At 45.6% G+C, this 27,500-nt stretch overlaps 2 protein-coding genes across 2 annotated transcripts in view; one reads left to right on the top strand and one right to left on the bottom strand.

Moving 5' to 3' along the window:
* LOC115184299 (trichohyalin) overlaps positions 1-609 on the bottom strand; it is a gene marked incomplete at its 3' end in the record, with an annotated part of 61,518 nt that extends 60,909 nt beyond the window's left edge. The window contains exon 1 of the mRNA XM_029745328.1: positions 1-609. This exon is cut by the window's left edge and continues 93 nt beyond it. Coding sequence (XP_029601188.1) covers positions 1-63 — 63 coding nt within the window.
* Positions 610-5,225: 4,616 nt separating this feature from the next.
* The window catches only part of LOC115184293 (condensin complex subunit 3-like), a 48,384-nt gene continuing 26,109 nt past the window's right edge, over positions 5,226-27,500 (top strand). Inside the window, exons 1-9 of the mRNA XM_029745325.1 lie at positions 5,226-5,244; positions 5,604-5,721; positions 6,969-7,193; positions 12,594-12,822; positions 13,006-13,151; positions 14,698-14,782; positions 16,771-16,963; positions 18,817-18,966; positions 24,434-24,574. Of these exons, the coding sequence (XP_029601185.1) occupies positions 5,614-5,721; positions 6,969-7,193; positions 12,594-12,822; positions 13,006-13,151; positions 14,698-14,782; positions 16,771-16,963; positions 18,817-18,966; positions 24,434-24,574 (1,277 nt within the window). The 5' untranslated portion in view covers positions 5,226-5,244; positions 5,604-5,613. The remainder of the gene's footprint in view (positions 5,245-5,603; positions 5,722-6,968; positions 7,194-12,593; positions 12,823-13,005; positions 13,152-14,697; positions 14,783-16,770; positions 16,964-18,816; positions 18,967-24,433; positions 24,575-27,500) is intronic.

Genomic DNA, 27,500 nt, shown 5'->3' with positions numbered 1-27,500 from the left:
GTTAAGGCTACCGGAGCCTGGCCCAGGGGGCTGCGGGGCTTTACCGGTACCCGAAGCCATCATAACCCCCAACGAGACAAGTTCCACCAGCTATTAGGATCCAAAACGAAACGAAATTCCCCGGTAATGCGCTCTCTCTCTCTCTCTCTCTCTACGGTTTGCGATCAGAGGTTTGTGTGTTTCTTCCTTCTGTACGCGAATAAAAATCCCCTCCGCTGTGGCGGAAAAACGGCGAGCGCAATAGTCATGGTGAGAAACGTAAACGTAAATCGGTGAGTTGTTCTCGCCAACTTGCTTTCCCCTCTCTCTCCTCTGCCCAGTGCTCGCTGCGCGGAGGTCACCGGCTCCAATTCCATCGGGGACGCGCTTGCCTCGCGACGGCAGTCCCACCGCTGTCCGTCAACCGATTTGTTTTCTTCTTTTAACCGGAGAGCACTCGAGGATGAAGGCATGTGTCCCGACCACCTGTCTCTCGAGCAGCAGGGGGCGGAGAGTGCGTATGGAACGTTACCGTAGACAAGCTCTCGCTCTCCCTCTTGAGCAGAGCGTACTGCTGCAGTGCTGCTACGCTGCTACGCCACTCCCCGGTTCTGCTGTAGTCTCGGTCCACACACACTCTCACTCTCACGCACGCACGCACACACACACACACACGCACACACACCCCTGCACAAACGCACACACACAAACGCACAGACACACACGCTCACACAAAACACACACACACACACAAAACACACACACTCACACAAAACACACATGCACACGCACACGCACACACACACACACACACACACACACACAGGATAAAAGGCTTTTCAATTAATCAATTGACATATTGCATGGATTCATCATGAGTATTTGCAGGTGAACTCCCTGCCTATTCCAGTGATGAGTCTGTTTAATAAGTCCATATTTATTACTGCAGACCTCTTCACTGGAGACAATACAGCCTCTATCAACGATTTAATTCAAAAGGGATTATGTCCTGTATCACATTCTATCCTGTATCACATTCTATCCTGTATCACATTCTATCCTGTATCACATTCTATCCTAGATCACATTCTATCCTGTATCACATTCTATCCTGTATCACATTCTATCCTGGATCACATTCTATCCTGTATCACATTCTATCCTGTATCACATTCTATCCTAGATCACATTCTATCCTGTATCACATTCTATCCTGTATCACATTCTATCCTGTATCACATTCTATCCTAGATCACATTCTATCCTGTATCACATTCTATCCTGTATCACATTCTATCCTGTATCACATTCTATCCTAGATCACATTCTATCCTGTATCACATTCTATCCTGTATCGCATTCTATCCTGTATCGCATTCTATCCTGTATCGCATTCTATCCTGTATCACATTCTATCCTGTATCACATTCTATCCTAGATCACATTCTATCCTAGATCACATTCTATCCTAGATCACATTCTATCCTAGATCACATTCTATCCTGTATCACATTCTATCCTGTATCGCATTCTATCCTGTATCGCATTCTATCCTGTATCACATTCTATCCTGTATCGCATTCTATCCTGTATCACATTCTTTCCTATATCTAGTCCTGTAGGAGGTCAATGCACAGCGGGTTAATATCCCAGATCTACCCTGTAGGAGGTCAATGCACAGCGGGTTAATATCCCAGATCTAGTCCTGTAGGAGGTCAATGCACAGCGGGTTAATATCCCAGATATAGCCCTGTAGGAGGTCAATGCACAGCGGGTTAATATCCCAGATCTAGCCCTGTAGGAGGTCAATGCACAGCGGGTTAATATCCTATATCTAGCCCTGTAGGAGGTCAATGCACAGCGGGTTAATATCCCAGATATAGCCCTGTAGGAGGTCAATGCACAGCGGGTTAATATCCCAGATATAGCCCTGTAGGAGGTCAATGCACAGCGGGTTAATATCCCAGATATAGCCCTGTAGGAGGTCAATGCACAGCGGGTTAATATCCCAGGTCTAGCCCTGTAGGAGGTCAATGCACAGCGGGATAATATCCCAGATATAGCCCTACATACAGATGTAGGACTCTTAATTTGATCACTATTCTGTTTGCTGAGAATCTTCCTGCGCCGCAGGAAATGCAAAATAGTTGTTCATTCAAGGTTGTAAAAGTATCATGTATCAACCTCTACAAAACATGTCCATTAGTTATATATCCACATAATAATTCACATTTCCTGTTGCTGCGGGATTATTTTCCTGCTGTAGCAAACTGGATCAAATTAAGACCCTACATCTGTAGGACACCGATGCGCGGCAGGTTTTTTTTTTTTTTTAAATGAACCTTTATTTAACTAGGCACGTCAGTTAAGAACAAATTCTTATTTACAATGACGGGCCTACACCGGACGATGCTGGGCGCCAATTCTGCGCCGCCCTATGGGACTCCCAATCACGGGTCGGTTGTGATACAGCCCGGATTCGAACCAGGGTGTCTGTAGTGACGCCTCTAGCAACCTGAGACGCAGTGCCTCAGACGGCTGCTGACCTAAATAAAGGAATACAGTGGTTTGGTGAGTAGAGACAGAGTGGAGCCTCATGTCCTTCCCAAGGGTGTGTTCTGTTCTGACCTCCATTCCTTAACCGGACAGCTGCAGCCTTCACAGCACGGGAAACAACAGACAGGGCCGGACAGGCAGACAGGGCCGGACAGGCAGACAGACGGCCTGGCCTGTACAGCTGATATAGATACACTGCATTTTGGAAAAGTATTCAGACCCTTTTGACTTTTTTTTCTCCCACATTTTGTTACTTTACAGCCTTATTCTAAAATGTATTAAATCTTCACACAATACCGCATAATGACAAAACAAAAACAGGTTTTTTAGAAACTTAAGCAAGTTTATAATTTTTTTTTAAAACATTGAAATATTACATTTACATAAGTATTGTAAATATGAACAGGTCTGTCTGTCTGTTATTATTACTACATAGACCGATAGTATCTGTTATTATTACTACATAGACCGATAGTATCTGTTATTATTACTACATAGACCGATAGTATCTGTTATTATTACTACATAGACCGATAGTATCTGTTATTATTACTACATAGACCGATAGTATCTGTTATTATTACTACATAGACCGATAGTATCTGTTATTATTACTCCATAGACCGATAGTATCTGTTATTATTACTACATAGACCGATAGTATCTGTTATTATTACTACATAGACCGATAGTATCTGTTATTATTACTACATAGACCGATAGTATCTGTTATTATTACTACATAGACCGATAGTATCTGTTATTATTACTACATAGACCGATAGTATCTGGGCTGTTATTATTACTACATATGTTTTGTATTCAGAGCTCCCTTGTTCTATATAATGTTTTATAAACATTAACCTGTGTTAAGAACCTAGGCTTACTCAAAATAGAAAAGTAAGTAAATATCACATTTCAGATTTTTTTAAATGTATGGCAGTCTCAGCTCATATCTTGCAGGCAGATAAATGTCCATTGTGAGGGGCAGGGCGATGGAGGCCCAGGCAGATAAATGTCCATTGTGAGGGGCAGGGCGATGGAGGCCCAGGCAGATAAATGTCCATTGGCGGCGAGGGCAGGGAGGATAAATGTCCATTGTGAGGGGCAGGGCGATGGAGGCCCAGGCAGATAAATGTCCATTGTGAGGGGCAGGGCGATGGAGGCCTAGGAGGATAAATGTCCATGGGGTGAAGGGGGTTATATTTGCTATTCTCTGAGGACCTATGCTTCGAACCCGCTATGGTGCTTGTAGGGGCGTCATGCACCCCAAAAATCGGAGGAGGCACAAAGTCCTAGGTGTGGATGGCTGGGGGGTGGTCTTGAGCGGGGCTGACACCCATACATAAGTTGAAGAATTTTGCATTTTTCAAACAACTGAAACAACTTTTCCTGCAGCCATGTCAAAAATATATTTTTTTAATTCTGTATTTAGTGCAGAAAAACTACAGTGGTTTTTGAGAGAAGTCCTGAAGAGAGAGAGAGAGAGCCAGAGAGGATGAGTAGACATTTAACCTAGTAAGGATTTCTTCAAATTCAAACAAAAAAACATTTAACCAGGCATTCAGTTAAGAACAAATTCTAATTTACAGTAACGGCCTACTGGGGAGAACGACAGATTTTTACCTTGTCAGCTGATGGGATTCGATCCAGCAACCTTCCCGATTACTGGCCCAATCCTCTAACAACTAGGCTTACTTGCCACCCCAATCGTGTGTTATTTGCTATGGTAATTCATTGTATCTCACAGATAGAGTGGACATCACATAAGATTGATTTGGTGAAAGCAGCAACAGAGAATTTTGTGGGGTGTCAGAGATTATAGTATGAACTAACGGGGGTGGTTTGAGAGAAGTGTTTACATCCTTCCAGGCCAACGGCCTGCATGGTGTGTAGGATCTGTTGGGGCCAAAGTAGTGGGTTTGTTGGGGATAGTGGTGTATATTTAGTGTTAGATGGTGGTGCAATTCATTATTTTCCCATTTTTTGTTAAAGAAAAAAATGTGCAATTCACACTCTGACTTGTGAAAGATCGGAAAGTCACATGATGAGAGAGAGAGGGCAAATATTTTTTTTACAAGGTGGTGGGTAGACCCTTTTTTACATTTTTTTTTCTATTGTGTTATTAACTGTATGCTTGTTTATTTCCATGTGTAACTCTGTGTTGTTGTATGTTGTCGAACTGCTTTGCTTTATCTTGGCCAGGTCGCAGTTGTAAATGAGAATTTATTCTCAACTAGTTTACCTGGTTAATTTAAAAATAAAGGGGAAATTAAAATACAATACAAAAAAAAGAAACAGGAAATGACGTGATCAACACAAATCTCACCTCTCGCGAGACTGGCAGTTAACATTTTGAAAACAGGCGGCAGAAAACGACAAGCAGCTCAGCGTAGTCAACAGCAAGTAAGAACAAACGGACAATCGCAATGTATTTTTATGTTATATATATATATTATTTATTTACGAAAAATAAACGATATTGTCAATATTACTTATTTTGTGTGAAACATATAATTTCCCCCAACCTCTTTGGTACTTTTGAGACGTTGTTTTTCCCCCCCTGCCTTGAGTGTCCGTTGGGAGCTTGAGGGAGAGAAACGTTAGCTAGCTAGTTAGCCAGCTATTTATTTTTTAGCTTTTAAAACGGTTAATTATTGGATAATAGAGGACTTTATGTGAGATAGCTATTCTAGCCGAAGAGTACGGGTGAGATATACTTCTGGAATAGTGAAATGGGTCATTTGAAATAAGTTTCACTAACTAAAACTAGAGTTAGATAGGCAACGTCGTTAATATTGTAACTGCTAACGTTACAGCTGCCTGCTGCTGCTACGACGTTGTCTATGGTAGCTAAATACTAGGTAGCTAAATTAAACGTCGAATAGCCACAAACAGTACTGCTTGTTGTTGGATGTTTAACCCAATTTTCCTGTCACATACATCGACTGCTTCCCTTCATTGTAGAATATGTTAGCTAGGCTTATTGTCTTTTTTGTGTGTGCTAACTAGCCAGCTAGTGTAGTTTATACCTGTGTTTGTTTGAATGAACGTTTTTCTTTCTTCAGGAGAGAAAACATGACTGGGGAAAGTGAGTTGGCGATAAAAGAGGCGTTTCAGCGGGCTCAGAAAGGACATAACAACAAGGCTAAACTGGTGGCGAGTCTCAAGAACACGTACAACAAGGTACACACGTCTATAAACACACACAAACACATACCATATAAACACACACAAACACACCTATAAACACACACAAACACATACCATATAAACACACACAAACACACACCATATAAACACACACAAACACACACCATATAAACACACACAAACACATACCATATAAACACATACCATATAAACACACACAAACACACCTATAAACACACACAAACACATACCATATAAACACATACCATATAAACACACACACCATATAAACACACACACCTATAAACACACACAAACACATACCATATAAACACACACAAACACATACCATATAAACACACACAAACACACCTATAAACACACACAAACACATACCATATAAACACATACCATATAAACACACACAAACACACCTATAAACACACACAAACACATACCATATAAACACACACAAACACACACCATATAAACACACACAAACACATACCATATAAACACACACAAACACATACCATATAAACACACACAAACACACCTATAAACACACACAAACACATACCATATAAACACATACCATATAAACACACACACCATATAAACACACACACCTATAAACACACACACACATAAACACACACACCTATAAACACACACACACACACACCATATAAACACACACAAACACATACCATATAAACATACCATAGAAACACACACAAACACATACCATATAAACACACACACCTATAAACACACACAAACACATACCATGTAAACACACACAAACACATACCATGTAAACACACACAAACACATACCATATAAACACACACGTCTATAAACACACACGTCTATAAACACACACAAACACACACGTCTATAAACACACACAAACACATACCATATAAACACACACAATCACATACCATATAAACACACACGCCTACAAACACACACAATCAATCAAATGTATTTATAAATCCCTTTTTACATCAGCCCATGTTAAAGTGCTATACAGAAAACCCAGCCTAAAACCGCAAACAATGCAGATGTAGAAGTGTTGTGGCTCTGAAAAACTCCCTATCTATACACACACACACACACACACACACACACACACGTACTGTTCAACAAGGTGGACACAGTGACACACACATGTTTATACCACTGTTTCTGTTAATCCTCTTTCTGTTACCAGTAATAGAACAACCATCCTTACCCAACCTGTTTCCTGTGTTGCCCGTCTGTCCTGTCTCTAGTTGGACGACAAGACATTATTCCACGAGGAGTTTGTCCAGTACCTGAAACATGCCATGATCGTGTACAAGAGAGAACCGGCTGTGGAAAACGTTATAGAGTTCGTCTCCAAATTCTCCACCAGCTTCCATACGTCTTCCACCGAGGGAGGAGAGGAGGAAGAGGAGGAGGATGAAGAAGAGGACGAGAACCCCTTCCTCAGTTATATGTTCAACTTCCTGTTGGAGGTACTACAACTCTGCGTGTCCCAAACTATCTCATATGTACTGCATTGCTTTTAACCAGGGCCCAATGGTAGTAGGCTAGGGCGGTATAACGTATACCTGGTTTTTCAATACCGTTAAAACAATTTAAAAAAAATCTTTATACATTTGAATATTTTGTAGGTACTTTTTTTTTTAAAGTAAATATCTACAGTTGACTTTGTGAAATACGTTTAGGAGATATAGAGATATACAGATCCCATTGTTCATTTCACCTGTCACCGTAACGTTTTCATTATGAAGCTGTAGTCCTCAGTCACCTGCTTGTTTACAAGCACACGATGAGGAAGAGACCTGAGCCTTGTGAGTCACTGTTGTTTAGCACGTGGAAAGGTGGCTACAGTATGGAATTCACAACTAAATGTTTACTAGCTAAATATTGTCTAACGTGTGCTAAATGCTCTAGAGTTGTGCGTCTGTTTTGCTAACTTAGTAGCTAGTAAACTAGCTAAACCCCCCCCACCCACAGACTGTATGATTTTTAGCCGTCTTATGCCACGATTTTGCCATCCCAGACAGAAATTCCAAGTGACGAGCAAATTCATAAGTCATAAATGATTGTCTGGGCGGTCTTGGCTCCTCGTTCAGTGAGACAGGGTCCAGGGCTGCTGGTTCAGTGAGACAGGGTCCAGGTCTGCTGGTTCAGTACCACTACATCTTGGCTGGTTCAGTGAGACAGGGTCCAGGTCTGCTGGTTCAGTGAGACAGGGTCCAGGTCTGCTGGTTCAGTGAGACAGGGTCCAGGTCTGCTGGTTCAGTACCACTATGTCTTGGCTCCTCGTTCAGTGAGACAGGGTCCAGGTCTGCTTGTTCAGTGAGACAGGGTCTAGGTCTGCTGGTTCAGTACCACTATGTCTTGGCTCCTCGTTCAGTGAGACAGGGTCCAGGTCTGCTGGTTCAGTGAGACAGGGTCCAGGTCTGCTGGTTCAGTGAGACAGGGTCCAGGTCTGCTGGTTCAGTGTGACAGGGTCCAGGTCTGCTGGTTCAGTGTGACAGGGTCTAGGTCTGCTGGTTCAGTGTGACAGGGTCCAGGTCTGCTGGTTCAGTGAGACAGGGTCCAGGTCTGCTGGTTCAGTACCACTACGTCTTGGCTCCTCGTTCAGTGAGACAGGGTCCAGGTCTGCTGGTTCAGTGTGACAGGGTCCAGGTCTGCTGGTTCAGTGAGACAGGGTCCAGGTCTGCTGGTTCAGTACCACTACGTCTTGGCTGGTACAGTGAGACAGGGTCCAGGTCTGCTGGTTCAGTGAGACAGGGTCCAGGTCTGCTGGTTCAGTACCACTACGTCTTGGCTCCTCGTTCAGTGAGACAGGGTCCAGGTCTGCTGGTTCAGTACCACTACGTCTTGGCTCCTCGCTCAGTGAGACAGGGTCCAGGTCTGCTGGTTCAGTACCACTACGTCTTGGCTCCTCGTTCAGTGAGACAGGGTCCAGGTCTGCTGGTTCAGTACCACTACATCTTGGCTCCTCGTTCAGTGAGACAGGGTCTAGGTCTGCTGGTTCAGTACCACTACGTCTTGGCTGGTTCAGTGAGACAGGGTCCAGGTCTGCTGGTTCGGTGAGACAGGGTCCAGGTCTGCTGGTTCAGTACCACTACGTCTTGGCTCCTCGTTCAGTGAGACAGGGTCCAGGTCTGCTGGTTCAGTACCACTACGTCTTGGCTCCTCGTTCAGTGAGACAGGGTCCAGGGCTGCTGGTTCAGTGAGACAGGGTCCAGGTCTGCTGGTTCAGTACCACTACGTCTTGGCTCCTCGTTCAGTGAGACAGGGTCCAGGTCTGCTGGTTCAGTACCACTACGTCTTGGCTCCTCGTTCAGTGAGACAGGGTCTAGGTCTGCTGGTTCAGTACCACTACGTCTTGGCTCCTCGTTCAGTGAGACAGGGTCCAGGTCTGCTGGTTCAGTGAGACAGGGTCCAGGTCTGCTGGTTCAGTGAGACAGGGTCTAGGTCTGCTGGTTCAGTACCACTACGTCTTGGCTCCTCGTTCAGTGAGACAGGGTCCAGGTCTGCTGGTTCAGTACCACTACGTCTTGGCTCCTCGTTCAGTGAGACAGGGTCCAGGTCTGCTGGTTCAGTACCACTACGTCTTGGCTCCTCGTTCAGTGAGACAGGGTCCAGGGCTGCTGGTTCAGTACCACTATGTCTTGGCTCCTCGTTCAGTGAGACAGGGTCCAGGGCTGCTGGTTCAGTACCACTACATGTGGTCGTAGGCTCCGACAAAAGTTCTGTCAGTGTCAGATTTGTTTTGCTTTGATTTGTGTAGTGTGGCTGGTATTACGAGCCGATCCTGATGACTGACCAATAGGAACACTTCGGTATGAACACAACAATACCTATGACAGTACAGGAACTGTAATGCCATTTATTGGGAATAGTCAGATTAAAATAATCGTTTGATTTTTAAAACGTTTACATGCTGTGCAAGAAGAACGATTTCCCTAATAATCTTGACAAATCAGTCTTACCTGATGGGATTTTAATAAATGCACAAAATCACCAATCATAATAAATCTTTTAGCACAGAGACCATGTTATTTTGGGGGAAGCCAATTTGATTCTGGGTTTGGACATATGAAGTTTATTTGTTTTGAAAACGGTACATACTTTCAGTTTTTCCCCTAAGTCGCGCATGAGCATAGAGAGGGGCTTGTGCTGTTGGCGCTGGCACATACTTAGGTCAGACACACGGCTGCTGTCGACGCAGCCCGCGGCGGCTGAGGTCAGACGGACTGCCGCTGTCGACGCAGCCCGCGGCGGCTGAGGTCAGACGGACCGCGGCTGATGTAGCCTCGCAAGCCAATCGCGCAATGTGACGACAGAACTGAAGCAAATCGATCATTCTGGACAGGTTGATATCTAGATTTATTTAGGTAACATCCGCGCAGTGTGACGTGATAATGGTAAAATATGTCCAGTCTGTAAAAGGCCTTTGCTGGTTAGCTTCTTGTGATCCGGCTTGTCTTGGTAACAGCAAGAGAGTCCCCTCCTGGAAAAGATCCCTGCTGTCTTAATATTTGTTTTGTACGTGCAGAAAACTGAGTAGAATTTGAGTTATTTGTATAACTTTATGAGCTGGGATGTCTGTCCAGGCAAATAGTTTGTCAGAGACTGTTTAGAATCGTTAGCATTTAGCTAGCATTCACTATGGGATTTTACATGTTCTCTTTAGCATTGCTAACCTTTGGATTGAAAATTGGTGTGTTCAGTGCCAGTGTTAGCGAATATCCCATGATGGCATAAGGTCGGTAGAACTATCTGCATACTGCTCAAGACTATATGTTAGTACTTACCCTTTTTAGTGGATAGGATGCCGTTTGGGACACAGACAGCCTCTCACACTTTCTGATATAAAACAGGACCAGACAGGACCAGACAGTATCTGATATAAAACAGGACCAGACAGTATCTGATATAAAACAGGACCAGACAGGACCAGACAGTATCTGATATAAAACAGGACCAGACAGGACCAGACAGTATCTGATATAAAACAGGACCAGACAGTATCTGATATAAAACAGGACCAGACAGGACCAGACAGTATCTGATATAAAACAGGACCAGACAGGACCAGACAGTATCTGATATAAAACAGGACCAGACAGGACCAGACAGTATCTGATATAAAACAGGACCAGACAGTATCTGATATAAAACAGGACCAGACAGTATCTGATATAAAACAGGACCAGACAGTATCTGATATAAAGCAGGACCAGACAGGACCAGACAGTATCTGATATAAAACAGGACCAGACAGGACCAGACAGTATCTGATATAAAACAGGACCAGACAGTATCTGATATAAAACGGGACCAGACAGTATCTGATATAAAACAGGACCAGACAGTATCTGATATAAAACAGGACCAGACAGTATCTGATATAAAACGGGACCAGACAGTATCTGATATAAAACAGGACCAGACAGGACCAGACAGTATCTGATATAAAACAGGACCAGACAGGACCAGACAGTATCTGATATAAACAGGACCAGACAGGACCAGACAGTATCTGATATAAAACAGGACCAGACAGTATCTGATATAAAACAGGACCAGACAGTATCTGATATAAAACAGGACCAGACAGTATCTGATATAAAACGGGACCAGACAGTATCTGATATAAAACAGGACCAGACAGTATCTGATATAAAACAGGACCAGACAGTATCTGATATAAAACAGGACCAGACAGGACCAGACAGTATCTGATATAAAACAGGACCAGACAGGACCAGACAGTATCTGATGTAAAACAGGACCAGACAGTATCTGATATAAAACAGGGCCAGACAGTATCTGATGTAAAACAGGACCAGAGAGGACCAGACAGTATCTGATATCAAACAGGACCAGACAGGACCAGACAGTATCTGATATAAAACAGGACCAGACAGTATCTGATATAAAACAGGACCAGACAGGACCAGACAGTATCTGATATAAAACAGGACCAGACAGTATCTGATATAAACAGGACCAGACAGGACCAGACAGTTTCTGATATAAAACAGGACCAGACAGTATCTGATATAAAACAGGACCAGACAGTATCTGATATAAAACAGGACCAGACAGTATCTGATATAAAGCAGGACCAGACAGGACCAGACAGTATCTGATATAAAGCAGGACCAGACAGGACCAGACAGTATCTGATATAAAACAGGACCAGACAGTATCTGATATAAACAGGACCAGACAGGACCAGACAGTTTCTGATATAAAACAGGACCAGACAGTATCTGATATAAAACAGGACCAGACAGTATCTGATATAAAACAGGACCAGACAGGACCAGACAGTATCTGATATAAAACGGGACCAGACAGTATCTGATATAAAACAGGACCAGACAGTATCTGATATAAAACAGGACCAGACAGTATCTGATATAAAACAGGACCAGACAGGACCAGACAGTATCTGATATAAAACAGGACCAGACAGTATCTGATATAAAACAGGACCAGACAGGACCAGACAGTATCTGATATAAAACAGGACCAGACAGGACCAAACAGTATCTGATATTAAACAGGACCTGACAGGACCAGACAGTATCTGATATAAAACAGGACCAGACAGTATCTGATATAAAACAGGACCAGACAGGACCAGACAGTATCTGATATAAAACAGGACCAGACAGTATCTGATATTAAACAGGACCTGACAGGACCAGACAGTATCTGATATAAAACAGGACCAGACTGATCAGGACATCTACGATGTCAGTAAGTCAAGGTATTGATGCTTCTTCTTCGCTGCTAACCCAAGTGTCTTTCTCCCCCCTCCCTCCCTCCCTCCCTCCCTCCCTCCCTCCCTCCCTCCCTCCCTCCCTCCCTCCCTCCCTCAGTCCCACAAGGCCAACAGCCACGCGGTCAGGTTCCGTGTGTGTCAGCTGATCAACAAGTTGCTAGGCGGCATGGCGGAGAACGCCCAGATCGACGACGACCTGTTTGACGGTATCCACCAGGCCATGTTGGTCAGAGTCACAGACAAGTTCCCCAACGTCAGGATCCAGGCCTCTCTGGCCATGGCTAGACTACAGGAACCACAGAACCAACAATGTCCCACTGTGAACGGTACTGATGTTACTACCTCACACTGTCTGGATCCAGAACTCTCTGGGTCACGACTAGACTACAGAATCCACAGAACCATCAATGTTAAAGGTCCAGGTCACCTACACACAACTCTCCCTCACTCCCTCTCTCCCTCCCTCTCTCTCTTCCTCTCTCTGTCTCTCTCTCTCTCCTCTCGTCCAGCCTATCTGTTGATCTTGGAGAATGATTCCAACCCGGAGGTTCGTCGAGCCGTTCTGTCCTGCATCGCCCCTTCCTCTCTCACCCTCCCCAAGATACTGAAACGCACCAGGGACGTTAAGGAGAGTGTCCGCAAGCTGGCTTACCAGGTACACACACACACACACACTCTCTCTAAACTGGCCTTAGAGACCTGAACCCAGCTTAAACACACACTCTCTCTAAACTGGCCTTAGAGACCTGAACCCAGCTTAAACACACACTCTCTCTAAACTGGCCTTAGAGACCTGAACCCAGCTTAAACACACACTCTAAACTGGCCTTAGAGACCTGAACCCAGCTTAAACACACACTAAACTGGCCTTAGAGACCTGAACCCAGCTAAAACACACACTCTAAACTGGCCTTAGAGACCTGAACCCAGCTTAAACACACACTCTAAACTGGCCTTAGAGACCTGAACCCAGCTTAAACACACACTCTCTCTAAACTGGCCTTAGAGACCTGAACCCAGCTTAAACACACACTCTAAACTGGCCTTAGAGACCTGAACCCAGCTTAAACACACACTCTCTCTAAACTGGCCTTAGAGACCTGAACCCAGCTTAAACACACACTAAACTGGCCTTAGAGACCTGAACCCAGCTTAAACACACACTAAACTGGCCTTAGAGACCTGAACCCAGCTAAAACACACACTAAACTGGCCTTACAGACCTGAACCCAGCTTAAACACACACTAAACTGGCCTTACAGACCTGAACCCAGCTAAAACACACACTAAACTGGCCTTACAGACCTGAACCCAGCTAAAACACACACTAAACTGGCCTTACTGAACCCAGCTAAAACACACACTAAACTGGCTTTACAGACCTGAACCCAGCTAAACACACACTAAACTGGCCTTACAGACCTGATCCCAGTTTAAAACACACACTAAACTGGCCTTAGAGACCTGAACCCAGCTAAAACACACACTAAACTGGCCTTAGAGACCTGAACCCAGCTAAACACACACTAAACTGGCTTTACAGACCTGAACCCAGCTAAAACACACACTAAACTGGCCTTGCAGACCTGAACCCAGCTAAACACACACTAAACTGACCTTAGAGACCTGAACCCAGCTAAAACACACACTAAACTGGCCTTAGAGACCTGAACCCAGCTAAAACACACACTAAACTGGCCTTACTTAACCCAGCTAAAACACACACTAAACTGGCTTTACAGACCTGAACCCAGCTAAACACACACTAAACTGGCCTTACAGACCTGATCCCAGTTTAAAACACACACTAAACTGGCCTTAGAGACCTGAACCCAGCTAAAACACACACTAAACTGGCCTTAGAGACCTGAACCCAGCTAAAACACACACTAAACTGGCCTTAGAGACCTGAACCCAGCTAAAACACACACTAAACTGGCCTTAGAGACCTGAACCCAGCTAAAACACACACTAAACTGGCCTTAGAGACCTGAACCCAGCTAAACACACACTAAACTGGCTTTACAGACCTGAACCCAGCTAAAACACACACTAAACTGGCCTTACAGACCTGAACCCAGCTAAAACACACACTAAACTGGCCTTAGAGACCTGAACCCAGCTTAAACACACACTAAACTGGCCTTACAGACCTGATCCCAGTTTAAATGTAAAGTTGTTAATGACTGTGTGTGTTTCAGGTTCTGGCAGACAAGGTCCACATCAGAGCTCTGAGTATCGCCCAGAGAGTCAGTCTGCTGCAGCAGGGTCTCCACGATACCGCAGGTAAACACACACACTGTCACTCTGGCTGCAACTCTGTGTGTGTGTGTGTGTGTGTGTGTGGGGGGGGGCTGCAACTCTGTGTGTGTGGGGGGGGGGGCTGCAACTCTGTGTGTGTGTGGGGGGGGGGCTGCAACTCTGTGTGGGGGGGCTGCAACTCTGTGTGGGGGGGCTGCAACTCTGTGTGGGGGGGGCTGCAACTCTGTGTGGGGGGGCTGCAACTCTGTGTGGGGGGGGCTGCAACTCTGTGTGGGGGGGGCTGCAACTCTGGGTGGGGGGGCTGCAACTGTGTGTGTGTGTGTGTGTGTGTGTGTGTGTGTGTGTGTGTGTGTGTGTGTGTGTGTCAGTGTTTCCGCTGCAATCATTTGGCTGTGGCGCTGCACAGCAGCAAAATCATTGCGTCCACGCAAAAAAAAAAATGATGGACCATGAAATAATATTTCTTCCCGAGGCGCACATTGAAGGTGCTAGAACGTTCCATGTACTGTTCCTCTGCAAACTAAAGGACTAATGAATAGAACAACTTGACAAGCCCGTAGAATAGATGATCTGTTTCCCTCGTCGGTTCGTTGATCTGTTTACCTCGTCGGCTTGTTGATCTGTTTACCTTGTCGGTTCGTTGATCTGTTTACCTCGTCGGCTTGTTGATCTGTTTACCTCGTCGCTAGTTGATCTGTTTACCTCGTCGGCTCGTTGATCTGTTTACCTCGTCGGCTCGTTGATCTGTTTACCTCGTCGGTTCGTTGATCTGTTTACCTCGTCGGCTTGTTGATCTGTTTACCTCGTCGGTTTGTTGATCTGTTTACCTTGTCGGTTTGTTGATCTGTTTACCTTGTCGGCTTGTTGATCTGTTTACCTCGTCGGTTCGTTGATCTGTTTACCTCGTCGGTTTGTTGATCTGTTTACCTTGTCGGCTTGTTGATCTGTTTACCTCGTCGGTTCGTTGATCTGTTTACCTCGTCGGTTTGTTGATCTGTTTACCTTGTCGGCTTGTTGATCTGTTTACCTCGTCGGCTCGTTGATCTGTTTACCTCGTCGGTTCGTTGATCTGTTTACCTTGTCGGTTCGTTGATCTGTTTACCTCGTCGGCTTGTTGATCTGTTTACATCGTCGGCTTGTTGATCTGTTTACCTTGTCGGCTTGTTGATCTGTTTACATTGTCGATCTGTTTACCTCGTCGGCTCGTTGATCTGTTTACCTCGTTGATCTGTTTACCTCGTCGGCTCGTTGATCTGTTTACCTCGTCGCTAGTTGATCTGTTTACCTCGTCGGCTCGTTGATCTGTTTACCTCGTCGCTAGTTGATCTGTTTACCTCGTCGGCTCGTCGATCTGTTTACCTCGTCGGCTCGCATTGACAGGCACAAGCGGTCTTTCAATCATGCAGTCGCAAGATATATACAGTGCCTTCGGAAAGTATTCAGACCTCTTGACCGTTTCCCCGTTTTTGTTACGTTACAGCCTTATTCTAAAATTGATTGAAACATTTTTTTCTTATCAATACATAGAGTACCTCATAATGACAAAGCAAAAAACAGGTTTAGACATTTTTTCACAATTATATAAAAAAAGAAATACCTTATTTACATAAGTATTCAGACACTTTGCTATGAGACTTGAAATTGAACTCAGGTGCTTCCTGTTTCCATTGATCATCCTTGAGATGTTTCTACAACTTGATTGGAGTCCACCTGTGGTCAATTCAATTGATTGGACATGATTTGGAAAGGCACACACCTGTCTATATAAGGTCCCACAGTTGACAGTGCATGTCAGAGCAAAAACCAAGCCATGAGGTCGAAGGAATTGTCTGTAGAGCCCCGAGACAGGATTGTGTCGAGGCCGTCATTGTAAATAACAATTTGTTCTTAACTGACTTGCCTAGTTAAATAAAGGTTAAATAAATAAAAAACAGGTAGGGGGAGGGACCCCCTCTTGAACCCAACCCCTCCCCCCTGCTATAAATATGTTGGTGTGTGTCTCTGTGTTGTAGAATCAGTGAGGGAAGTGGTGCAGGTCCGTCTCCTCCCAGCCTGGCTGAATCTTCTCCAAGGTGATGTGTTGGAGCTGTTACACAAACTGGATGTAGAGAACTGCTCTCAGACCGCCCTGGACACACTGACCGCTCTGTTCACACACACACCTCAGGACCAGCTGCTGGACCACTGCCTTCAGCTGGACAACAGGTACACACACACACACACTGACCGCTCTGTTCACACACACACCTCAGGACCAGCTGCTGGACCACTGCCTTCAGCTGGACAACAGGTACACACACACACACACTGACCGCTCTGTTCACACACACACCTCAGGACCAGCTGCTGGACCACTGCCTTCAGCTGGACAACAGGTACACACACACACACACACACACACACACACTGACCGCTCTGTTCACACACACACCTCAGGACAAGCTGCTGGACCACTGCCTTCAGCTGGACAACAGGTACACACACACACACTGACCGCTCTGTTCACACACACACCTCAGGACAAGCTGCGGGACCACTGCCTTCAGCTGGACAACAGGTACACACACACACACTGACCGCTCTGTTCACACACACACCTCAGGACCAGCTGCTGGACCACTGCCTTCAGCTGGACAACAGGTACACACACACACACACACACACACACTGACCGCTCTGTTCACACACACACCTCAGGACAAGCTGCTGGACCACTGCCTTCAGCTGGACAACAGGTACACACACACACACACACACACACACACACACACACCGTCCTTCTCTCTCACTCACACAAATACTGACCACACACGCTTGCTGTCTGGCTGACTCTCACACACACTGACTAACTGACCGCCCAGCTCTCTCTCTGTCTCTCTCTCTGTCTCTCTCTCTGTCTCTCTCTCTGTCTCTCTCTCTGTCTCTCTCTTTGTCTCTCTCTTTGTCTCTCTCTCTGTCTCTCTCTCTGTCTCTCTCTCTCTCTCTCTCTTTGTCTCTCTCTTTGTCTCTCTCTCTCTCTTTGTCTCTCTGTCTGTTTCTGTCTGTCTCTCTCTCTCTCTCTGTCTGTCTGTCTCTCTCTCTGTCTGTCTGTCTCTGTCTGTCTGTCTGTCTGTCTGTCTCTGTCTGTCTCTCTCTGTCTCTCTCTCTGTCTCTCTGTCTCACTCTCTCACTCACACAAATACTGACCACCCCCCCTGCTCACTCACTGACTGACTGACTGACTGTGTCTCTGTGTAGGATGCTGGTCCCAGCTGGGTCTCTGTCCTGTGAGAGTGTGTTGTACTGGAGAGCTCTGTGTCTCTCTGTCTCTCTCTGTCTCTGACTGACTGTGTCTCTGTAGGATGCTGGTCCCGGCTGGGTCTCTGTCCTGTGAGAGTGTGTTGTACTGGAGAGCTCTGTGTCTCTCTGTCTCTCTCTCTGTCTCTCTGTCTCTCTCTGTCTCTGACTGACTGTGTCTCTGTAGGATGCTGGTCCCGGCTGGGTCTCTGTCCTGTGAGAGTGTGTTGTACTGGAGAGCTCTGTGTCTCTCTGTCTCTCTCTGTCTCTCTCTGTCTCTGACTGACTGTGTCTCTGTAGGATGCTGGTCCCGGCTGGGTCTCTGTCCTGTGAGAGTGTGTTGTACTGGAGAGCTCTGTGTCTCTCTGTCTCTCTCTGTCTCTCTCTGTCTCTGACTGACTGTGTCTCTGTGTAGGATGCTGGTCCCAGCTGGGTCTCTGTCCTGTGAGAGTGTGTTGTACTGGAGAGCTCTGTGTCTCTCTGTCTCTCTCTCTGTCTCTCTCTGTCTCTGACTGACTGTGTCTCTGTAGGATGCTGGTCCCGGCTGGGTCTCTGTCCTGTGAGAGTGTGTTGTACTGGAGAGCTCTGTGTCTCTCTGTCTCTCTCTGTCTCTCTCTGTCTCTGACTGACTGTGTCTCTGTGTAGGATGCTGGTCCCAGCTGGGTCTCTGTCCTGTGAGAGTGTGTTGTACTGGAGAGCTCTGTGTCTCTCTCTCTGTCTCTCTCTGTCTCTCTCTGTCTCTCTCTGTCTCTCTCTGTCTCTGACTGACTGTGTCTCTGTAGGATGCTGGTCCCGGCTGGGTCTCTGTCCTGTGAGAGTGTGTTGTACTGGAGAGCTCTGTGTGAGTTCATTAAGACTAAAGGGGACGAAGGAGAGGAGATGTTGGAGAAGCTGCTGCCAGAGGCTGCTGTCTTCGCTGAATACCTCTACGGGTAAGACCCCCACTACATCCCATACATCACCCTGACTACGGGTTAGACCCCCACTACATCACCCTGACTACGGGTTAGACCCCCACTACATCACCCTGACTACGGGTTAGACCCCCACTACATCCCATACATCACCCTGACTACGGGTTAGACCCCCACTACATCACCCTGACTACGGGTAAGACCCCCACTACATCCCATACATCACCCTGACTACGGGTAAGACCCCCACTACATCCCATACATCACCCTGACTACGGGTAAGACCCCCACTACATCCCATACATCACCCTGACTACGGGTAAGACCCCCACTACATCCCATACATCACCCTGACTACGGGTAAGACCCCCACTACATCACCCTGACTACGGGTAAGACCCCCACTACATCACCCTGACTACGGGTAAGACCCCCACTACATCACCCTGACTATGGGTAAGACCCCCACTACATCCCATACATCACCCTGACTACGGGTAAGACCCCCACTACATCACCCTGACTACGGGTAAGACCCCCACTACATCACCCTGACTACAGGTAAGACCCCCACTACATCACCCTGACTACGGGTAAGACCCCCACTACATCACCCTGACTACGGGTAAGACCCCCACTACATCACCCTGACTACGGGTAAGACCCCCACTACATCGCCCTGACTATGGGTAAGACCCCCACTACATCCCATACATCACCCTGACTACGGGTAAGACCCCCACTACATCCCATACATCACCCTGACTACGGGTAAGACCCCCACTAGATCACCCTGACTACAGGTAAGACCCCCACTACATCACCCTGACTATGGGTAAGACCCCCACTACATCCCATACATCACCCTGACTACGGGTAAGACCCCCACTACATCCCATACATCACCCTGACTACGGGTAAGACCCCCACCTACATCCCATACATCACCCTGACTACGGGTAAGACCACCACCTACATCCCATACATCACCCTGACTACGGGTAAGACCCCCACTACATCCCATACATCACCCTGACTACGGGTAAGACCCCCACTACATCACCCTGACTACGGGTAAGACCCCCACTACATCACCCTGACTACGGGTAAGACCCCCACTACATCCCATACATCACCCTGACTACGGGTAAGACCCCCACTACATCCCATACATCACCCTGACTACGGGTAAGACCCCCACTACATCACCCTGACTACGGGTAAGACCCCCACTACATCACCCTGACTACGGGTAAGACCCCCACTACATCCCATACATCACCCTGACTACGGGTAAGACCCCCACTACATCCCATACATCACCCTGACTACGGGTAAGACCCCCACTACATCCCATACATCACCCTGACTACGGGTAAGACCCCCACTACATCCCATACATCACCCTGACTACGGGTAAGACCCCCACTACATCCCATACATCACCCTGACTACGGGTAAGACCCCCACTACATCCCATACATCACCCTGACTACGGGTAAGACCCCCACTACATCGCCCTGACTACGGGTAAGACCCCCACTACATCACCCTGACTACGGGTAAGACCCCCACTACATCACCCTGACTACGGGTAAGACCCCCACTACATCACCCTGACTACGGGTAAGACCCCCACTACATCACCCTGACTACGGGTAAGACCCCCACTACATGGGACAGGCTGTGGGTATTAGAGGAGAGGTTTGGGAAACACTGACTCAAAGTCCATCATCGCTCTATAGGACCAGTATTTTAAAGACCAGTCCCAGTGATATCTAGACTGGAAGCGTGTAGGTGGACTAGAGATGTTAGGCTCAGTAGACTGGAAGCGTGTAGGTGGACTAGAGATGTTAGGCTCAGTAGACTGGAAGCGTGTAGGTGGACTATAGAGATGTTAGGCTCAGTAGACTGGAAGCGTGTAGGTGGACTAGAGATGTTAGGCTCAGTAGACTGGAAGCGTGTAGGTGGACTATAGAGATGTTAGGCTCAGTAGACTGGAAGCGTGTAGGTGGACTAGAGATGTTAGTCTCAGTAGACTGGAAGCGTGTAGGTGGACTAGAGATGTTAGGCTCAGTAGACTGGAAGCGTGTAGGTGGACTATAGAGATGTTAGGCTCAGTAGACTGGAAGCGTGTAGGTGGACTAGAGATGTTAGGCTCAGTAGACTGGAAGCGTGTAGGTGGACTAGAGAGATGTTAGGCTCAGTAGACTGGAAGCGTGTAGGTGGACTATAGAGATGTTAGGCTCAGTAGACTGGAAGCGTGTAGGTGGACTAGAGATGTTAGGCTCAGTAGACTGGAAGCGTGTAGGTGGACTAGAGATGTTAGGCTCAGTAGACTGGAAGCGTGTAGGTGGACTATAGAGATGTTAGGCTCAGTAGACTGGAAGCGTGTAGGTGGACTAGAGATGTTAGGCTCAGTAGACTGGAAGCGTGTAGGTGGACTATAGAGATGTTAGGCTCAGTAGACTGGAAGCGTGTAGGTGGACTAGAGATGTTAGGCTCAGTAGACTGGAAGCGTGTAGGTGGACTATAGAGATGTTAGGCTCAGTAGACTGGAAGCGTGTAGGTGGACTAGAGAGATGTTAGGCTCAGTAGACTGGAAGCGTGTAGGTGGACTAGAGAGATGTTAGGCTCAGTAGACTGGAAGCGTGTAGGTGGACTAGAGATGTTAGGCTCAGTAGACTGGAAGCGTGTAGGTGGACTATAGAGATGTTAGGCTCAGTAGACTGGAAGCGTGTAGGTGGACTAGCGAGATGTTAGGCTCAGTAGACTGGAAGCGTGTAGGTGGACTAGAGATGTTAGGCTCAGTAGACTGGAAGCGTGTAGGTGGACTATAGAGATGTTAGGCTCAGTAGACTGGAAGCGTGTAGGTGGACTAGAGATGTTAGGCTCAGTAGACTGGAAGCGTGTAGGTGGACTAGAGATGTTAGGCTCAGTAGACTGGAAGCGTGTAGGTGGACTATAGAGATGTTAGGCTCAGTAGACTGGAAGCGTGTAGGTGGACTAGAGATGTTAGGCTCAGTAGACTGGAAGCGTGTAGGTGGACTATAGAGATGTTAGGCTCAGTAGACTGGAAGCGTGTAGGTGGACTATAGAGATGTTAGGCTCAGTAGACTGGAAGCGTGTAGGTGGACTAGAGATGTTAGGCTCAGTAGACTGGAAGCGTGTAGGTGGACTAGAGATGTTAGGCTCAGTAGACTGGAAGCGTGTAGGTGGACTATAGAGATGTTAGGCTCAGTAGACTGGAAGCGTGTAGGTGGACTATAGAGATGTTAGGCTCAGTAGACTGGAAGCGTGTAGGTGGACTAGAGATGTTAGGCTCAGTTGTAACAGTTTGTGAATACAGTCCCATTGTCTCTTGTCTGTTCTCTCTAGATATGTGAAGGGCCTGCCAGTGCTGTCTGCAAACCAGAGAAGCATTATTACTAGGTTTGTCCAGGCAGTGTAGTAGTGTTATTACCATGTTATAACTGATGTATACCTACATTATTAACATGTTATAACAGGTATATGAAGGCAGTGTAATAGTGTTAACATGTTATAACTGATGTATACCTACATTATTAACATGTTATAACAGGTATATGAAGGCAGTGTACTAGTGTTGACGTGTTATAACTGATGTATACCTACATTAACATGTTATAACAGGTATATGAAGGTAGTTTAGTGTTAACATGTTATAACTGATGTATACCTACATTAACATGTTATAACAGGTATATGAAGGCAGTGTAGTAGTGTTATTAACATGTTATAACTGATATATACCTACATTAACATATAACAGGTATATGAAGGCAGTGTAGTAGTGTTATTACCATGTTATAACTGATGTATTTTTTTGTACATTCCATGTATAACTGATATTTAACTATGTAGTGGTGGATTTGGCTATTTCAACCACACCCGTTGCTAACAGGTGTATAAAATCGAGCACACCGCCATGCAATCTCCATAGACAAACATTGGCAGTAGAATGGCCCGTACTGAAGAGCTCAGTGACTTTCAACGTGACACTGTCATAGGATGCCACTTTTCCAATAAGTCACTTCGTCAACTTTCTGCCCTGCTAGAGCTGCCCCCGGTCAACTGTAAGTGCTGTTATTGTGAAGTGGAAACATCTAGGAGCAACAACGGCTCAACCGCGAGGTGGTAGGCCACACATGCTCACAGAACGGGAACAATTGAGTGCTGAAGCGCGTAAAAATCGTCTGTCCTCGGTTACAACACTTACTACCGAGTTGCTTCCAGAGGCTGTTTGGAACATCAGCACAAGAACTGTTAGTTGGGAGCTTCGTGAAATGGGTTTCCGTGGCCGAGCTGCCGCACACAAGCCTAAGATCACCATGTGCAACGCCAAGCGCCATTGGATTCTGGAGCCGTGGAAACACGTTCTCTGGAATGATTTAATCACGCTTCACCATCTTGGACGAATCTGGGTTTGGCGGATGCCAGGAGAGAAAGCTACCTGCCCGAATGCGTAGTGACAACTGTAAAGTTTGGTGGAGGAGGAATAATGGTCTCGGGCGGTTTTTCATGGTTCGGGCCCCTTAGTTCCAGTGAAGGGAAATCTTATCGCTACAGCATACGATGACATTCTAGAGGATTCTGTGCTCGGTGGCAACAGTTTAGGGGGAAAGGCCCTTTCCTGTTTCAGCATGACAATGCCCCTGAGGACAAATCGAGGCCCATACAGAGATGGTTTGTAAACATCGGTGTGGAAGAACTTAACTGCACAGAGCCCTGACCTCAACCCCATCAAACACCTTTGGGATGAATTGGAAAGCCTCTTGCGAGCCAGGACCTAATCGCCCCAACATCAGGGCACCGACATCAGGGCCCCGACATCAAAGCCTCCTGCGAGCCAGGACCTAATCGCCCCAACATCAGGGCACCGACATCAGGGCCTCAAAGCCTCCTGCGAGCCAGGGCCTAGTCGCCCCAACATCAAAGCCTCCTGCGAGCCAAGGCCTAGTCGCCCCGACATCAGCGCCCGTTTGGAATGAGATGTTGGATGAGCAGTTGTCCCCGTACCTTTTGGTCATGTAGTGTTTATAACATGTAGATATGTAAAGGTAGCCTGGGTGCCAGTCAGTTTGTACTCTCTTGCCAACTCATTTTTCATGACATGACATGACAGTGAGTGTGAAGTGTGTAACTATTATTACTGTGTAATACCAGGTATATGAAGTGTTATAACTTATTAATGTTTAATACCAGGTATATGAAGTGTTGTAACTAGTATTGTGTAATACCAGGTATATGACGTGTTATAACTTATTACTGTGTAATACCAGGTAAATGAAGTGTTATAACTATTATTACTGTGTAATACCAGGTATGTGAAGTGTTATAACTATTATTACTGTGTAATACCAGGTATATGACGTGTTATAACTTATTACTGTGTAATACCAGGTATGTGAAGTGTTATAACCATTATTGCTGTGTTATAACTATTATTACTGTGTAATACCAGGTATGTGAAGTGCGTCCCGGCGCTGTCTGAAGAACAGAAAGGAGACTTTGCTCAGCTGGAGCTGGTGATGACTAAAGAGTTCATCTCTCAACAACTCATCCACCTCACGGGCTGTCTGGATACCAATGAAGAGGGAGGAAGGTAGGAGGAGGAGGGGGTGGGGTGGGTGGGAGGTGGGAGGTGGGAGGAGGAGGAGGGGATGAGGGAGGAAGGTAGGAGGAGGGGATGAGGGGGGATGGGAGGAGGAGGGGATGACTAAAGAGTTCATCTCTCAACAACTCATCCATCTCACGGGCTGTCTGGATACCAATGAAGAGGGAGGAAGGTGAGAGGAGAGGTGGTGGGGGGAGGTGGGGGAGGAGGGGATGGGTGAGAGGTGGGGGGGAGGAGTAAGTGATGGGTGGTGTTTGAGGGAGGTCATGTAGCCATCAGTGGTTGAGTTCCTGCCTGACGACATTACAGACGCCTGGATATTTACCCACATCACCTGACCACATCACCTAGTAACATATCACCTAACCACATCACCTAGTAACATATCAACTAACCACATCACCTGATCTAGTAACATATCAACTAACCACATCACCTAGTAACATATCAACTAACCGTCACCTAGTAACATATCAACTAACCACATCACCTAACCACGTCACCTAGTAACATATCAACTAACCACATCACCTAACCACATCACCTAGTAACACATCAACTAACCACATCACCTAGTAACACATCAACTAACCACATCACCTAGTAACATATCAACTAACCACATCACCTAGTAACATATCAACTAACCACATCACCTAGTAACATATCAACTAACCACATCACCTAGTAACATATCAACTAACCACATCACCTAGTAACATATCAACTAACCACATCACCTAGTAACATATCAACTAACCACATCACCTAGTAACATATCAACTAACCACATCACCTAGTAACATATCAACTAACCACATCACCTAGTAACATATCAACTAACCACATCACCTAGTAACATATCAACTAACCACGTCACCTAGTAACATATCACCTAACCACGTCACCTAGTAACATATCAACTAACCACATCACGTGATCTAGTAACATATCAACTAACCACATCACGTGATCTAGTAACATATCAACTAACCACATCACGTGATCTAGTAACATAACTAACCACATCACCTAGTAACACATCAACTAACCACATCACCTAGTAACATATCAACTAACCACATCACCTGATCTAGTAACATATCAACTAACCACATCACCTAGTAACATATCAACTAACCGTCACCTAGTAACATATCACCTAACCACGTCACCTAGTAACATATCAACTAACCACATCACCTAACCACATCACCTAGTAACATATCAACTAACCACATCACCTAACCACATCACCTAGTAACACATCAACTAACCACATCACCTAGTAACACATCAACTAACCACATCACCTAGTAACACATCAACTAACCACATCACCTAGTAACATATCAACTAACCACATCACCTAGTAACATATCAACTAACCACATCACTTAGTAACATATCAACTAACCACATCACCTAGTAACATATCAACTAACCACATCACCTAGTAACATATCAACTAACCACATCACCTAGTACATATCAACTAACCACATCACCTAGTAACATATCAACTAACCACATCACCTAGTAACATATCAACTAACCACATCACCTAGTAACATATCAACTAACCCATCACCTAGTAACATATCAACTAACACATCACCTAGTAACATATCAACTAACCACATCACCTAGTAACATATCAACTAACCACATCACCTAGTAACATATCAACTAACCACATCACCTAGTAACATATCAACTAACCACATCACCTAGTAACATATCAACTAACCACATCACCTAGTAACATATCAACTAACCACATCACCTAGTAACATATCAACTAACCACATCACCTAGTAACATATCAACTAACCACGTCACCTAGTAACATATCAACGAACCACGTCACCTAGTAACATATCAACGAACCACGTCACCTAGTAACATATCAACGAACCACGTCACCTAGTAACATATCAACTAACCACGTCACCTAGTAACATATCAACGAACCACGTCACCTAGTAACATATCAACGAACCACGTCACCTAGTAACATATCAACGAACCACGTCACCTGGTAACATATCAACTAACCACGTCACCTAGTAACATATCAACTAACCACGTCACCTAGTAACATATCAACTAACCACGTCACCTAGTAACATATCAACTAACCACGTCACCTAGTAACATATCAACTAACCACGTCACCTAGTAACATATCAACTAACCACGTCACCTAGTAACATATCAACTAACCACGTCACCTAGTAACATATCAACTAACCACGTCACCTAGTAACATATCAACTAACCACGTCACCTAGTAACATATCAACTAACCACGTCACCTAGTAACATATCAACTAACCACGTCACCTAGTAACATATCAACTAACCACGTCACCTAGTAACATATCAACTAACCACGTCACCTAGTAACACATCAACTAACCACGTCACCTAGTAACACATCAACTAACCACGTCACCTAGTAACACATCAACTAACCACATCACCTAGTAACATATCAACTAACCAAATCACCTGATCTAGTAACATATCAACTAACCACATCACCTAGTAACATATCAACTAACCACGTCACCTAGTAACATATCACCTAACCACGTCACCTAGTAACATATCAACTAACCACATCACCTAACCACATCACCTAGTAACACATCAACTAACCACATCACCTAGTAACACATCAACTAACCACATCACCTAGTAACATATCAACTAACCACATCACCTAGTAACATATCAACTAACCACATCACCTAGTAACATATCAACTAACCACATCACCTAGTAACATATCAACTAACCACATCACCTGATCTAGTAACATATCAACGAACCACATCACCTAGTAACATATCAACTAACCACATCACCTAGTAACATATCAACTAACCACATCACCTAGTAACATATC

This window comes from Salmo trutta, unplaced genomic scaffold (assembly GCF_901001165.1).
Source record: "Salmo trutta unplaced genomic scaffold, fSalTru1.1, whole genome shotgun sequence".
NCBI lineage: Eukaryota > Metazoa > Chordata > Actinopteri > Salmoniformes > Salmonidae > Salmo > Salmo trutta.
Note: the sequence above shows the minus strand (reverse complement) of the source record. Positions and strands in the feature narration are given on the sequence as shown.